Source organism: Bubalus kerabau, chromosome 11, assembly GCF_029407905.1.
Source record: "Bubalus kerabau isolate K-KA32 ecotype Philippines breed swamp buffalo chromosome 11, PCC_UOA_SB_1v2, whole genome shotgun sequence".
Taxonomy (NCBI): Eukaryota; Metazoa; Chordata; class Mammalia; order Artiodactyla; family Bovidae; genus Bubalus; species Bubalus kerabau.
Window position 1 is genome coordinate 74,069,139 of NC_073634.1, and position 15,756 is coordinate 74,084,894.

General features: G+C 47.2%; 1 protein-coding gene across 1 annotated transcript in view; it reads right to left on the reverse strand.

Moving 5' to 3' along the window:
* Positions 1 to 15,756, reverse strand: part of PLB1 (phospholipase B1) — a 126,286-nt gene that overhangs the window by 87,431 nt on the left and 23,099 nt on the right. Inside the window, exons 3-9 of the mRNA XM_055540617.1 lie at positions 14,746 to 14,827; positions 13,516 to 13,565; positions 9,644 to 9,684; positions 9,016 to 9,059; positions 5,633 to 5,723; positions 5,220 to 5,271; positions 2,965 to 3,051 (exon numbers count right to left, since the gene is read on the reverse strand). Of these exons, the coding sequence (XP_055396592.1) occupies positions 2,965 to 3,051; positions 5,220 to 5,271; positions 5,633 to 5,723; positions 9,016 to 9,059; positions 9,644 to 9,684; positions 13,516 to 13,565; positions 14,746 to 14,827 (447 nt within the window). The remainder of the gene's footprint in view (positions 1 to 2,964; positions 3,052 to 5,219; positions 5,272 to 5,632; positions 5,724 to 9,015; positions 9,060 to 9,643; positions 9,685 to 13,515; positions 13,566 to 14,745; positions 14,828 to 15,756) is intronic.

Below are 15,756 nucleotides of genomic sequence, written 5' to 3' on the forward strand. Positions count from 1 at the left end.
ATCAACCCTGTGGCTAGAGAGTTGGAACTTAAGTTTCCTCCCCCACCCAACCCCCTACCTGGGGCTGAAAGTTGAATCAACTGCCATTGGTCAATGACTTAGTCAATCATCATATTATATAATGAAGCCTCCATAAAAGCCCAAAAGGATAGGTTCAGAGAGCTTCCCAGTTGGTGACCACCTGGATGTGCTGGGAGAGTGGCCCAGCTGGAGAGGGCATGGAGGGTCCTGGCTTGCCCCAGTGTATCTCTTCCATCTGGCTGATCCTGAGTTATGTCCTTTTATAATAAACCAATAACCCAATAAGTAAAATGTTTCCCTGGGTTCTGAGAGCCACTCAAGAAAACTAACTGAACTCAAGGAGAGGCTTGCTGGAATCTCCAATCTATAGCCAGCTAGGCAGAAGCTCAGATGACGACCTGGACTTGGGACTGGCATCTGAAATGTGGGGTGGGGGGCTGGGCCCTTAGCCTGTGGGATCTGATGCTATCTCTAGGTAGATTGTGTTAGAATTGAGTTGAATTGTAGGACATCCCGCTGGTATCTGAGAACTGCTTATTGGTATGGAAAACCCCCTTACATGCTGGCATTGGTCCCAAGATATTAGACTATAAATGGGTTTGGCTCCTTTGGAGGGCAATTAGGTAGTCCTTAAAGATTTCAAGTGATGTATCTGATGACCAGCAATTCTCTGTTTAAGAATCTACTCAAGGCACTTCTCTTAAAACTGCCTTGATCATGACCCATGGTGTGAGGTATATTTCACATCACAACCCAGTACATACATATCTATATATAAATGAAACAAAAATAATCACAAGCCAATAAACTCTACATGCAATAAACTCTAGTATTTTATAGTTGATTCTATTCTATTTTTTATAATTTTTGGTTATAATCTTTTAAACTGATTTTTGACCCATTAATATACTTCAATCTACAATTCGAAATATAATTACACTATAATTGAATACAATGAAATATAATCACTGTATTTAGAAAAACATTATGTTCAAGTAAATGAACAAGATTGTTTACAATAGTGAAACACTAGAAACACCTAAATGGTCACCAATATAGAAATAGCAAAATAAAATCTGGTAAACATACACTATGGGATATTGTTTAGCAATTAAAGGAATAAATTTAATCTATAAGTATCATAATGACTAGATCTCAAAAATATTTAGTGAAAAAAATTATTCAATAGTAGATACAATATAACACTATTTATATTAAACCTCTCTCATATACACACCCATAAAGGAATACTAGGAATTACAGATGTGCAAAATACTTGGGAGAAAAAAGTGAGAGGATCAGAGGTGCTGGCTAAAGAATATTTTAGCTTTAACTGTAATGCTTCATTTTTAAAAGGAGAAAGCATCTGTGCACTACTTGCGTAGTTAGAAATTAAAAAAGTAAATAATACATAAATGGACACATGCACACAGGAATATATTGTGTACATATTTAAGAATCAATGTAATGTATTGAAGGAATAAATACATGAAAGAATGCAAGAATTCATGCAGCAATGCTTGAACCCGAGATAAAATGTATGGAAGAAATCATGAATGAGTATAAGTGTTAATGAATACATTCAAATATTTAAAAAGTCAAATGTTAGCATGAACAACTCATCATAAATACCATAATATGTGCCTGCATGTAAGAAGAAAGAGTGAAGTTATGCATGAATAGATGACTGATGGACGGATGAATGGATGCATGAGTGGATATACAGAGAAATACAGCAATGCCTAATCGCTTGTTTGAGCATTCAGTGCATGAATGTGTAAATTCATGAGTACATGCTGGTTTGCGTGATGGCCTAAGTGGAGGGTGCCAAGAATAAACAGATAATGTAAATTTCACTTGCCATGGGAGAAGACAGAAGTGACGTAGAACAAGATTCAAGATCTGCATGCCCAACATCACTAAAGGAAGTAGAGTTTTGATGGTAGGCCGGGATTCGTGGAGCATTTGGAAGAAGGCATGAGTATGTGTTTGGGAGAGGGGCACAGAAAATAAGAGGACAGCACCCAAGAAACTTCACCCTTGCTTGTGCCAGGGCCTGGTGGAGGCCCTGGAAGGTGGCTGAAAGGACAGCGGGCAGGCACTTGAACTGTCGTAAGTGGTGGGGCCACCCTGGAGGCAAGCAGGCTCCTGGAGAATCATCCGTGTGCCATTAATATCACCAGAGCTAACACTTTCACCTTCAACTGATCCTAACCTAGACACTCTTCAATAAAGACATAAGTCACAGTCAGCTACATAAAATATTTTAAAAGTCACATATTTCATATCCCATTCCTGGGAATGCCAAAGAGCCTTGACAATATAGTCAACCTATATGAACAACTCAACAACTTTCCTTTAAAACTGGAGTTCACAGTAAACTAGTTAAGAGGCAATGCCAAAAGTACAGATCCCGCTTTAACTCCTGATGTCAGCATTTAAATAAAATTGGAGCTACAAGAGGCAAAATGATCTTTTATCAGAAAGTGAATTTTCCTCAGTTGTAGAATGATCATTGGCTCTGTTTGTGTATATCATGGTTCCCTTTTCCTGATAGGATGGTAAGTTAAAAATTCCCCCATAGCTCAGTGGTAAAGAATCCTCTTGCAATGCAGGAGATATGGTTTTGATTCCTGGGTTGGAAAGATTCCACTCCAGTATTCCTGCCTGGAGAATCCCCATGGACAGAAGAGTCTGGCAGCCGCAGTCCATAGGGTCGCAAAGAGTTAGACACAACTGGGCGACTAAGCATGCATATATGCATGTCCCTCAATATGGTTCCTTGACTCTTAGATATCTGTCCGTCTGTCTACCTGCCTGCCCTAACTTGGAAATATGTGCCATCAGGCCCAGCCTGCCAGGTGCAGATCAGTCAGGTTTAGTTGATTCACTCGGCACCCACCCCAGCATCGGCAATCCCTCTGCCTCCCGCCTGTGGTTTACCTGTTGGGTGGAGGAACACAGGTGGCACTGGCTAGCATTACTGAAGAACACATTGATGAGCTTCCAATCATTTTGAAAGTCAAGTTGCTGTAAAAAAGAAATAAAGGATGATAGCATGAAAAAGATGGCAGGGAATCCTGGTGCCAAAAGAGCTTCTCTCTTTGCGTGCCTTTCGATTTCATACAACCCCCTCCCCAAAACATATGTATCGATTTTTTCAAAAGGAGACATGTAGGGTAGGCATTTAAAGTTATAGAACTTTAGCATCCGCTAGATCAGAATCCCCAAGATCAGTGGCTCAGATGATAAAGAATCTGCCTGCAACGTGGGAGACCCGGGTTCAATCCCTGCTCTAGAAGGCAATATGGAAAAATTCATCAAAACTTTTTTAAGAGGCTTATCATTAGATCCAACAATCCATTTCCAAAAATGAGTCTTAAGGAAATGGATATGTGAAAGACTTAGCTACAATGATGAAGCCTTGTCATAAGACTCAAAAGTTGGAAACAAATAAATGTCTAAAACAGAGGATTGCTGTGTAAACTATGGAATGCTCATGACATGAAATATCATGTGACTGTTCAAACAGTGCTGGAAAGCATAACTGCCATCAGCAGAAATATGATATCAAGAAAAGCAGACTGTAAAAAGTATATACATCAAGTAACGGCTATTTTATAAAATGTATACAAATGTATGTGCTTGGATAAATTATGGAGCGGAATATACACCAACTGTCAACAGTAATTATCTCTAGATATCAAGTTTAAGGATGGTTTAGGATGGTTTTAGTATTCTTTTGTTTATCTGTGTTTTCTGATCTTTCTCTAATGAACATGTGTTACTTGTGGAACAAAAAACAAACTTCTGTTTTGTAAGAGGCAGTATGGTGCTCCAGAGGAGCACTGGATGTGAATCAGGCACTTTTGATTTTAGCTCTAACTAACTGGCACCCCACTCCAGTACTCTTGCCTGGAGAGTCCCATGGATGGAGGAGCCTGGTGGGCTGCAGTCCATGGGGTCGCTAGGAGTCGGACACGACTGAGCGACTTCGCTTTCACTTTTCACTTTCATGCATTGGGGAAGGAAATGGCAACCCACTCCAGTGTTCTTGCCTGGAGAATCTCAGGGACGGGGGAGCCTGATGGCTGCCGTCTATGGGGTCACACAGAGTCGGACACGACTGAAGTGACTTAGCATAGCATAGCATAACTGGCTGTGAACTCAAACAGGTCATAAGACTTTCTGGGGCTTCAGTTTCCTCATCTGTAAAATGACAGGATTTGATTCAAGACCTCTAGCCATTTTCCAGAATGTTATGATCATTCCAGAAATTTGAGAAGTCTCTAGTTTGGAAGAAGCCACTCTTTATAGCATTGCTCCTATATTTGCCCCTCTCCTTGTATAAATTGGGATGACCTGACTTGAACACCCTGACTCTTTAATGAATGCATGGCTGGCTGAGACAGTGGCTTCCCTTGGTTCCAGTGGTTCAGGCTAAGTCCCTCATTAAAAGCTAGCTTGGTAGCAAATCTTGCCTGGATTTGATACTTGTCCATAAGGAGAGCACAAAAGATTAGAGGCGGCTTATTACAAACCCATATGTGAGCTTCTGAGTAAAGGGTGTCTACACTGCTAGGAGAGTGGGCACTAGGGCCCCAGGATGCATGTGACAGAAGCCTCCACCCAAGAACTAGAATGGGTGTGATGATTAATGATGACAGGAGCAGTCTCTTCAGTGACAATGGCAGCTGTGGGCTGGCACTGGGCACTGCCTCTGTGCTGGGCGCACCCAGCACCTCGCTGAATCCACCCCAAGCCCTGTGCTGCAGGCCCTCGTATTACCCTCATTTCATAAATGGGAAAACTGAGGCTTAGCAAGGTTAAGTGCCTTACCCAGCATCACACAGGTTAAGTGCCTTACCCAGCATCACACAGCTAATAGGTGGAAATTCAGGATTCACCCTCCAGCAGGTGTCCCTCTAGAACCCTAGATTTCAACCACCTCGCTGAGCAAGAAGTTATTTAGTTCATCTGCCAACTTTGACAGGACCAACCTGGGGATATGAGAAGAGGCCCTGTGTTCTACTGGCCTCCAGAGGATACCAGGGGCAGGGGTGTTCTTGGAGGACCCAGGCCACACTGGTGCCACGCTCAGGGCATGATGGCTGCAGGGCCTTGGTTGCCTGGTGTCTTTGGTCTGATGGCCTCCCAGCAGATAGAACAGCCCCCAGCAGAGTCAGATGGGTTCTCACCTGGTTCTCTTTCATGTTCCTCACCAGGTCTTTTGCCTGAATCCACAAATCTCTGCACAGAGGGAAGGGAGTCAAGAGAAAAGTCAGTTAAACACAACTTTGTCAGGGGCTGAAAGCTTGCCGCTTGCCCCAGCCTACATGCAAAGCTCTGAGCAGGAGGCTGCACTGCACCCCTCCTGCGTCCTGGAAGGCAGACACTGACCTGATTTTTTTATTAGGCCCATCAACAGACTAAAGTCAGCACAGAAGACACATTTTGGCTGTGACTTAACACAGATCTCTCTTTTAAAGCCTCTTTGACTCTTCCAGCACCACCACCCTCCCCCCAACCCCACCCCCCATCAAATCCTCCCATCTAGATGCCGAGGACGACAGGGTGCCCAGCCCTGCAGAGAGCCAGAAAAAGAACTTACTCAGCAGCATCATGGTGTACCACTCCCATCCCAAGGGTGCATATGGGCTTCAGAACAGATGGGCTGAAGTGTCTGATGACATCTGAAAGGACTAAAGAGAGAGCTGGTTTGAGGCTGTGGTCCCAGCAGCCGGCGATCACCTGTAAAGATTGACCCACTCTGGGGTGAGGTGTCAGGGTCACTGCCCCTGTCCCAAAGCATGACCTGCCTTGGGCTATGAGGTCCACCTTGTAGCAGGCCCTTAGAAGTGAACAGAGTTGAGAAAAAGGAGCATCCATCGGGTGCCAGGCCAGCCAAGTGCTAAGCCCTGAGGGGTGTGTGTGTGTGTGTGTGAAGGGAAACTGAGGCTGGGGGAGGCTACACCAGCCACCCGAGGTGGCTGGGATCTGAGCCTGAGCACTCAGATCCCACAGTTCTTCACTGTCCTGCGCTGCGTACTCAGTAGGGAAAGTGTGCTGGGATGGGGGTCTCGGCAGGCTGCCTCCCTGCCCTCCCTCCTCCTGAGAGTGACAGCAGAGCAGGAAGGCTCCGGGGAGCACGCAGAAGACGCGTCCCAGAGCTGACAGCCAGAGGACCGCTAAAAATAGTGCTGTCAGGAGCAGTTAGGCTGTGTCTGCTCCAGAGAGAGGAGAGGGCAGACAGGGAGAGTGTCACGGCAGCGAAGTGGTGTCCCCCTCCCTGGCCTCTCTTTCTACCGCCCCCATCCACAAGTGCCTGGGGCTTTTTGGGGCAGAATCCAAAAGACAGCTTTAGAGGGGCTGCTTTTGAAGGAAGCTGACACTGTGCAGGTAGCAGAGAGAGAAGGTGCAGGAGAGCCGGAGTCATCCACTGGGCTTCGTCTGCTTGGGCAGCCCCCTCAGTCACCTGGGGCCACAACTTCTTCATCCTCAACCCAAACTCATGAGCCTCCTTTATGGCGCCCTGACCAGCCTACAGACAGAGCCCATCCCCCACGCGTGGTGGGAACCCAGTGCTGAAGGTGACAGGGTCAGTGTGGTTGTGAGTTGGTGGGGGTTGGGGCACTTTCTCTTCCTCACATCAGGAGGTTCTGCGAGGATGAATAACAAAACAGCCTGCTGTTGAAAGTCGTTCAGTCCTGTCTGACTCTCTGTGACTCCATAGACTATACAGTCCATGGAATTCTCCAAGCCAGAATACTGGAGTGGGTAGCCATTCCCTTCTCCAGGGGATCTTCCCAACCCAGGGATGGAACCCAGGTCTCCCACATTGCAGGTGGATTCTTTACCAGCTGAGCCACTAGGGAAGACCAAATTAAGGGCGTTTGTAAAACACTGCTTCTTTGTGATCAAACATGGCCTTGGGTCTTTTCACACCAACCTGCCCGTTATTTTATTCTAGGGCTGCTGGCACCTGCTCTGTCTTGGTTACCCCTCTCTGGAGTCAGAACAAAGGACGGGGGCTGTGGGGCTGGGCCACCTGGGTTCCTAGGGACTCTGCCACATACTGACCGTGTAACTTTGGGAAGGTCTGTTTACCTCCCTGAGACTCAGTTTTCCCATCTGCACAATGGCACAATGGCTGTGGTGGGTGAGAGGACACAGCTAGACTGGAAGAGCTCTAAGGTTCTGGGGTTGAAGGACAGATGGGCTGAGCTTGGGCCTCGATGCCCCTGTAGCACTTTCTTCTGAAAGACCAGTTGCTCCTCTGTGGGCTCGACTACCCAATATCGCCCCCTCCCTGGCCCATCCCTCTTAGCTAGACTGGCTTCACTGCCAGCTCCAGGTGAGTCCTGTCCCTAAGGGCACGCAGGTGCACCCTGCCCTCACCGCCCTGCCTTCTGCTGCTCCTCTGGCCAGTGGGGCTCCTGGCCATGCTGTACTTAATGGGGGGCTAGCAGGATTTGTTACCAGGTGGGGCAGGGACCCCCAAAATGGAGACAGACTTAGAAATCAGGTAAAGCCATAGCTGTGCTTACGGTTTCAGGATCTAAACTACATCCCATCTTCCTAGACTCCCCCAAATACACCATTTCATTTCTATTTTCCTACCAGTTAAAGGTAAATAGGGCCAAACCTAGCCTAAGCTGAGATAGTCACCAAGTCACAGGGGCCCACTCCTTCTGAACCCTTGACCCTTTGCAAGAGGACCCCTCCACCACTTTGGCCACCAATGTCCCCTCACCTGTCAATCAGATCCTGGAGGGCTGGACACCAGGCCTCTGCCTCCCCTGATGGATGGCAAGGGCAGATGGCAGGACCAGCGTCTTATTTATCCCTCACTTTGCAGGGAGCCTCATAATTCCCAGGTCCTTGGTGACATTCATGGGCTGAACTGACAGGGCACCAGTTACCTCACTTGTTATTATGCTCTGCTCGAGTGTCAGCTCAGGAGAGCATTTGCATTGCCACCCGAGTCTTTTCACTCTAATTATGGAGTGAAAAGTGGTATTCTTGCTCTTGGCTTCTGAACACCAGCCATAGGTGACTCTACCACCAGGCTAATTCAGCTGGCGTTAAGGCACTCAGGGGTTTCAGGATGACTTAATCGAGTTGCAAGGTACCTCTGATATTAAGTAAAAAAAAAAAGAAAAAGAAACATGCTACATATAACATATTCCTAAGCACATTCATATATAAAAGGCCAAAATGTTAATGGACTTCCCTGGTGGCTCAGACAGTAAAGCATCTGTCTACAATGCGGAAGATCTGGGTTACTGATTATCTGACTCCATGGACTGTAGATGCCAGGCTCCTCTGTCCATGGAATTCTCCAGGTAAGAATATTGGAGTAGGTTGCCATTTCCTCCTCCAGGGGATCTTCCTGACCCAGGGATCAAACCCAGATCTCCTGCATTGCAGGCAGATTCTTTACCATCTGAGCCACCAGGGAACCCCAATGATTATCTCTAGATGGAGGGATTATGGTTAGTTTTCATTCTTTTCATTTCACTTTGCTGAAGCCAATTGATATATCTGTTTTGTAAGTAAGGGGAGTTACTACAAAATGAAATGAACTGATAATTGGAGCTGGGTCTTCTCCTGGGTGTGGTGGTGGGGGCAGTGAATGGTGGACAGTTTCCAGACAAAGTGCTGTAAGTCCCGCCTTGGGGTCCTGGGGGAGAAGCCGCCTCGGGATTTGGGCCCAGGCACCCTGACCCCTCTCCTACATCCCTTAACCTTAACCCCGTGTCTCTTGGAGTCTTCTCACTCAGGGACCCTCGGACACATCTCTCACGCCTTCCTTTCAAGGGACGTGACTCTTCACACTCTGGCTCCCTCTCTGTCCTCTCAGAATGCCTCCCCTTTCCTCAGGCCCTGCCACAATGTGGCCAGTAGGGCACATCCTCTTCTTTGACCAAAGGGCTGCTGTGTTGGGAGGGACAGGGACAATCTGGATTCCAGCCATGAAAACACCGAACTCACCAGTCACCACTCCCATGCACGCTTGCGGCTCCTGCTTTTCAGTCCTGCAAGTAGAACAAACATACAAATGTCAGCCTGAGTTTGTCACCTAGCAATGCTTGCCCTCAACTGCTGTGGTCTCTTTCACAACAGGCTTTGGCTCAGCATTGCTCTGATTCTGGATTTATCCTTCCTGGAGACAGAGGCACACCTCAGAGGCCAATGGAGCTGCCAAAATGGGGTGAGCAGCTCTGGACCCTCCTCCCCGCCCCTCTAGTCTGGTCCCAAGTTGGAAGAGGACACAGACCACCACGTAGAACGAGCCTGACCCTGGTCCAACTCTGCTTGCATCCGCCAGAGCAGAGCACAGAGGCTGGAGGAAGAGCAAGAACCTCTTACTCAGCCCTTCCCGCTGTTCCTCCCTTATTCACCCCAGGGAGCCAGGGGGATTCCCGCACAGAATGCTGGATGAAGAGGCAGGAGTTTGTGTTCTGGTCTCCACTCTTCTGCCTGCCCCTAAGGGAGCCTGGAGCAGGCATCTCCTCCCTGGCCCTCAGGTCTCCCCACCAATGAAGCAGGGAGACAACAAGAGCTGATCAACCTGGAGGCTCAGCTCAGCTCTGTTGCTCTGGGGTTCCCAAACAATTACCATTCTTGTTCCTCCAGGTCGTCCGTCCCTGAGTCTGGAGGCTGGAAAAGATATGGGGTGTGAGCAGCCCAGCCAGGGAAGGTGGCAGAGCCTGTCCTGGGGAGACCCCAGCTGCCTGCCGTACACCCCCTCCCACCACCAAAAGGGAATCCCTGGATCCAGAAAATGGCCAGACCTGCCTGCATTCATTTTTCAGGGAGAGAAGAAAGGATGTTAAATTTTCTCCAAAGCTTGCTGGTCCAAACTCAGGGAATGACAGGTATAAAAGTTTTCTTCAGATTAGAAAACTGGGTGGGAGAGCTTAGATTTAAACGTGTCTTTGTAGAATGTTAACATCCTTCATAGAAACACAATAAGTTGTTTCATTGTGACTTTCCATATGCTAAAATAATTAGATAATCTAATACACAATCTAAAATGTGTGTGGTCTGTCTCCCTTGCCTAGAATGAAAACTCCAGGAGGGCAGGAATTTGCCTCTGTTTTATATTCCTCAGACCTAGAACAGCATCTGATGCATCATAAGTACTCAATAAATACTCACTTGATACTATTTTTTGAATGAACAATGTAAGTGTTTGATTGTCCTCTTGGTAAAAGCTGAACCATACAGGACTCAGTTGGAGAGTTTCCCTGGTCATAGGGCTGAGGTGAGACCATGAGAATCTTGTCTTTTATGAGGTCCCAGAGATGCTTGGGGGCTTCCCAGATGGTGTTAGTGGTAAAGAACCTGCCTGCCAATGCAGGAGACATAAGAGATGCAGGTTTGATCCTTGGGTTGGGAAGATCCCCTGGAGGAGGAAATGGCAACCCATTCCAGTATTCTTGCTTGGAATATCCCATGGACAGAGGATCCTGGCAGGCACAGTCCATGAGGTCACACAAAGTCGACTAAGCACAGAGATGCTTGGAATTGTGCCCAGAACACTGAAAATGTTCAGCACATACTAGCTGTTGTCAATAGTAGTATTTTCACAGGTTCTGACACAAATTCTCTCTCTCAAAACTCCTAGAAGACAGTGTCTCCAGGTGTGGTGATCACAGGTGACAACGTACCCTCATTACCTTACACCCAGCCTGCTGCTGCTTCCCTTTAAAGGGCCTGCCTGTCCTTAAGAACCCAGCTTCAAAGACAGCCAGTCAGTCTGTAAAAATGGGCCACACCTCTGGTTCCCTCTGGGGAGGGCAGGCTGACATCTCTCTGGGATGGAGTCCTCTCTTCTTTTCAACAAGAGGGAGCTTGAAAAAGTTTTCTGAGGGAAGGTAACACATTAAACAGAAAACCACATGCAAATACAAGTCAGGTGAAGTCCTGAGGGAGGCCTGGCTCTGGGGCTGAGGCAAAGGGGTCAGCCTGTGCCTGGCCAAAGTGGACCTGACTGACAGTAGAGGTTTTCCTCAGAAAAGCTGGATGGGGGTGGTGAGGAAGAGGAAGGGAGAGAACAAGAGGAACAAGGTAGAGAGAGTATGGGAGAGCTCAGGGAGAGGTCACAGAGGGGAAGGCTGGAACAAACCCAGCAAACTCCTCTGCCGCCATTTTGCCAACTGCTGGCCATTTCCCCCCCATGCTCTTCACTGGCTGCATGTTCTGTGGCCCTAGAGACACATAACTGAGACGCAAGCCCTGGCTTTGAGGAATTTGATAGAGTGGATTATAACCTCCCTGGCATGGCAAATGTCTGTGACTCTTAGTTAAGAGGGATAAAAGTCACAGATAGCATACTGCTGCTGCTGCTGCTAAGTCACTTCAGTCGTGTCCGACTCTGTGTGACCCCAGAGAGGGCAGCCCCCCAGGCTCCCCTGTCCCTGGGACTCTCCAGGCGAGAACACCGGAGTGGGTTGCCATTTCCTTCTCCAATGCATGAAAGTGAAAAGTGAAAGTGAAGTTGCTCGGTCGTGTCCGACTCTTCACGACCCCATGGACTGCAGCCTACCAGGCTCCTTCATCCATGGGATTTTCCAGGCAAGAGTACTGGAGTGGGGTGCCATTGTCTTCTCCGTAGCATACTGCAGTGTAACCCTATTTAGGTCATACACACTTTCTCTCTCACACACACACCCTATATATTGAAGTGTGTGTGTGTTTGTATATGGCTGTTGAGACAAGAGAATAGGAGATATGAATGAGATCTTCCATTTTTTAATACTATCTCCATGTGTTTTCATTTTTTCCCTATAATGAACGTCTGTCACAAGTGTTAGTTTGAAAACAATTTTGATGACTCTGATCTTTAACACTCTGTGAGGAAAAGGAAGTCCAGAGCAATTAAACAAACAGGTGCTGGCATCGGTCACAAGGAAGCGCTAGGCCTTGGAAGCTCCAGGAATTTGGAGCAAAAGCACCGGCTTTCCACCTTTCTTTTTTTTAATTTCACTATCTTCCATTGTCTTTCCCTATCCTGATGTCTTTCATAAACCAGGCTCAGTTCATGAGAGCTGACTCTCAGGGCAGACAGAAGCAGGCAGCTTCCTACGAACTGTGCTCTTGGGGCTTATCCTGAAGGTTGAGGATAATGATCGGGGGCTGGGAGACCATCATGGACTGAAAGCATCTCCCAGCACCCTGGGTTCCCAGGAGGAGAGAGGGTGAGCTGAGTGACAGCAGGAGCTGTGAGGCTGAATAATTCATGAGTCAAAGAACTCTCTCAGAGCCAGGACCAAAGAGTGGAAACCGCTGATTGGTTTAACTTTAGAAACCTGGCTTGGAGTGGAGAGTTCCCTGCAGGGAATTTCCCTGCCTCAGGAAGGAGAATGCGCGAGTCCTCCAGACAGTGTCACACTCCGGGCTCTGCGATGTCACTGTCAGCATTCAGGGACACACAGGCTCAGCAGCGGCAATGTGCTCCTCGGGGCAGAAAATCTCTCTTCTCATTATTCCCACCTCTCCTTTACATCCCTCCCCCGGGACACCTCCGCCTTCACCCTCATCCATGTGCACGCACGTACACACACCGTCACATGTGCAGGTTTAACCCCACCATCACAAGTAGCAAAGAACAAGGGTGGGAGCCCTGGCTGCAGATTTCACTGGGCTCTGGTCAGTTTTTCTAATGTGAAGTCTTCACCTATGGCCAGCGCTGTGTGCAGGGAAGTGAGGTGGGTTTGCAGCAAGGAGGCAGCCTGGGCCAGGGGCAGGGGCTGAGGCTGCAGAGGTGCAGAGGGCAGCGGTGACACAGAGGACAGGGGGAAGGAAATGAGGTGGGCAGAGATGGGAGGAAGACACGGAAGGGGAGAGGCGAGGGTGTACTGGTTCAGGGGTGAGGGGTACAGGGCAGAGCTGAGAACACCTGACTAGTGGTCCATGCAGCTGGGACTGCTGGGACTTGTGGGGCAGCAGTGCTGAGACCAGAGCAGTGGGGCTGCGGGAAGCCAGGACTGACCGAAAATCACACCGGCTCTGCTCTCCAAGCCTCCGCTCTTCCTGCTTATCCCACTCTCCTCTCTCCATCCTTCCCTTATTGCTCCCTTTCTCAGTTCCTGACCACATAAAACAATACCACTGCAAAGTTATTAGCAAAGATGGGTGTATTTTTTAAAATTTGCCAAGCAGGTAAGGCCATTTTTCTTCTTTATCTCATAAGTAGAAAGTTTAAGAGATTGCTTTTAAAATTCTGTGTGATCTTTGGCTTATTTATCAATAGGTTTGATTTACTCATGAGAAAGTTCAAAAGTTTATTCATCCTAATGTAAAGAGAGTGAGTCACTCAATTTAAAACAACATCATCAACTCAGAACCCTAGATTTTAGGATTTTTCCAGTTCAGAGAATATTCTCTCTCCCCAAATGAAATATTCTTCCTGGTTACTAGGAGCTCATTCAAAGAATCTTCAGTCCCAAACCCCACCTCCCACTTCCATCTCCTTGCTATACTCACATTGCCAATGGCTGCCACAAATTTAATATCAGAAGGTCTCAGAGAGTGAACTGCAAAGACAAGAACCCATGTAAGAAGATCAGATCTACATTTTGCACAATGTAGGTCCAGGATGCCAAATGGGAGAAGCAGACCCAAGGCCCTCACCCCAAGAATGCCCCAAGGTTGGCCATGGGAGGGGGAATCTGAAGACCAAGAAGTCACTGGAAGCCCTAAACCTGCCCCAAAGAGGCTCAGTCCTCAGTGGAGGCCACACTGCTGACTGGTCTCAGGATCTCCAAGCAGGTATCCCATGGAAAGTTACTCATGGACCTCCTTTCCTTCTCACCTGGCGCTCTTTCTGCCTCTCACTTCCCTCTATCCCTTGACTCTGCGTTTCTTGGCCACCATTAATAAGAGAGCAATACCGTAAAATGAAAACCATTTGGGTTCAAAAGGGATCATGTCAGCTTGGAGGCTTGCCAGAGAACAGGGCTGTGAACAGCCTGTGAACACTCATAAATATCAGACACAAGCTGCAGGAAGTCTCCACGACCTACTTGGGTCACTAGCATCCTTAAAATTAAGTTTCCTTAGAAACCACTGATATATTCCTTGGTCATGTTATGGGGGCCTTAAGGGTAAGCCTCCTAAAGAAGCCATTTCCTAAGAAGTATGTCAATTTCTTTTTCTAACCACACTTCTTACGTGACAGAATAGTAAGAATAGCATGCTTAACTGGAAATCCTGGTAAGCCAGTACAATGCAAACAAAGCCATTAAACACAGTCCACAAGGCAGCCATGTAAGACGATAAAGCTGGAGAAGAGGACCAGTTCAACAGCAACATTCATAGCATCCAGGTATTAGATGAACCTAACCCATTAAAAGAAAAAATATGTCTAGTGCAGCCACTGCGGCTACATTACAGGATTGGGAAGGTACATGCATAGCCAAGATCCAACCCACAGCTCCTGTGACATGGTCCACCCACCTGGAGGCGAGCTCCCAGGGGTCGCCTTCATCCAGGTAAAACCACCATGGGGCCATGTTGGTTTTATCTCTTGAGTGGTGTGTTGGGCTATGTCCCTCCATAGGAATGACTGAGGCTAACAAAAGGGGAGGGACTGAGAACAGGGAAGAGGGAAGATGTGAACAGCCAAAGGTGCAAGTAGAGTGGGGCTCAAGCCTCTGCCAGCCACACCAGAGAGAAGACGCTGGCCTTCCTGGCTTGTGGCGCAGGGTCACGTACCTGAGTTAGAAGGCACACTGGATCCTGGAGAAGGCACATTCTCTGGGTTGCAAAAGAATGAAAAACTCTTCAGGCTCTGCCCCTGAAACCAAATGTCAGAAATATCAACTGCCTTGTAAGGGGACGTTACAGGTCCTGAAAGCTTGATGTAGAGATGACCATGTGCTTACTCTATGAGGCTCAAAATCCAGAAGCAACAATTGTCCATAGTCATGCTATTTTAACACTTTACCCAGTTCACTTAGTAAAAGGAGACATATGCCTGTTGAGAACGATTTTAGAGGTGGCAAGTAAGGATGCCTCAGAACAGTGGGGTGGAGAGGGAGGGAGGCAGGATAAAGAATAAAAACCAACTGGTGATAATGAGAAAGTTCTGGAGATACAAAGTGCTGACAGGTACACAACAATGTGAATATACTCAATGTCACTGAACTGTACACTCAAAAATGATCAATTTTATATTATGTATAATTTATCACAATAAAAAGGGAATCATGAAGAGACCCAATATATCTAGACTAAAAAATTTTTAAATCTCTTTTATGGTGTTATATTTTTTGTATTATCTACTTTCCTTCTTTAAATTTGATTGCTTATACAAAAGTGGGTATATGGGGCATTATGTTATTTAAAGCTGGGAATTGGATAAAGTGGAAATTGGGAGACTCTTGTGTCCCCACTGGAACAGAGTGTGTCCCAAGCCCAGAGGGGCTGCTGAAAGCAAGTGTGTGTAGTGGGGAGGGCTGGTCTTCAAGACCACTTGGCTGCCTCAGATGCCCATGTACATCCAAAGCAGCCTCCACTTCTGTGAATCAGGTGGAGGACTTTGGGAAAGGAGGTCATATGTATTCTCCCCAGAACTGAGAGTAAAAGGGGAAATATTCCAATGGGGGAAAATGTGCAGTAAATTGGTTGCACATCTGTCACCAGGAGACACAAGTTAATTTCTCATGAATTACTGATTTCAGTAAGAGATAAAGCATTTACTCTCAACTCTTATCTTGTAGATGT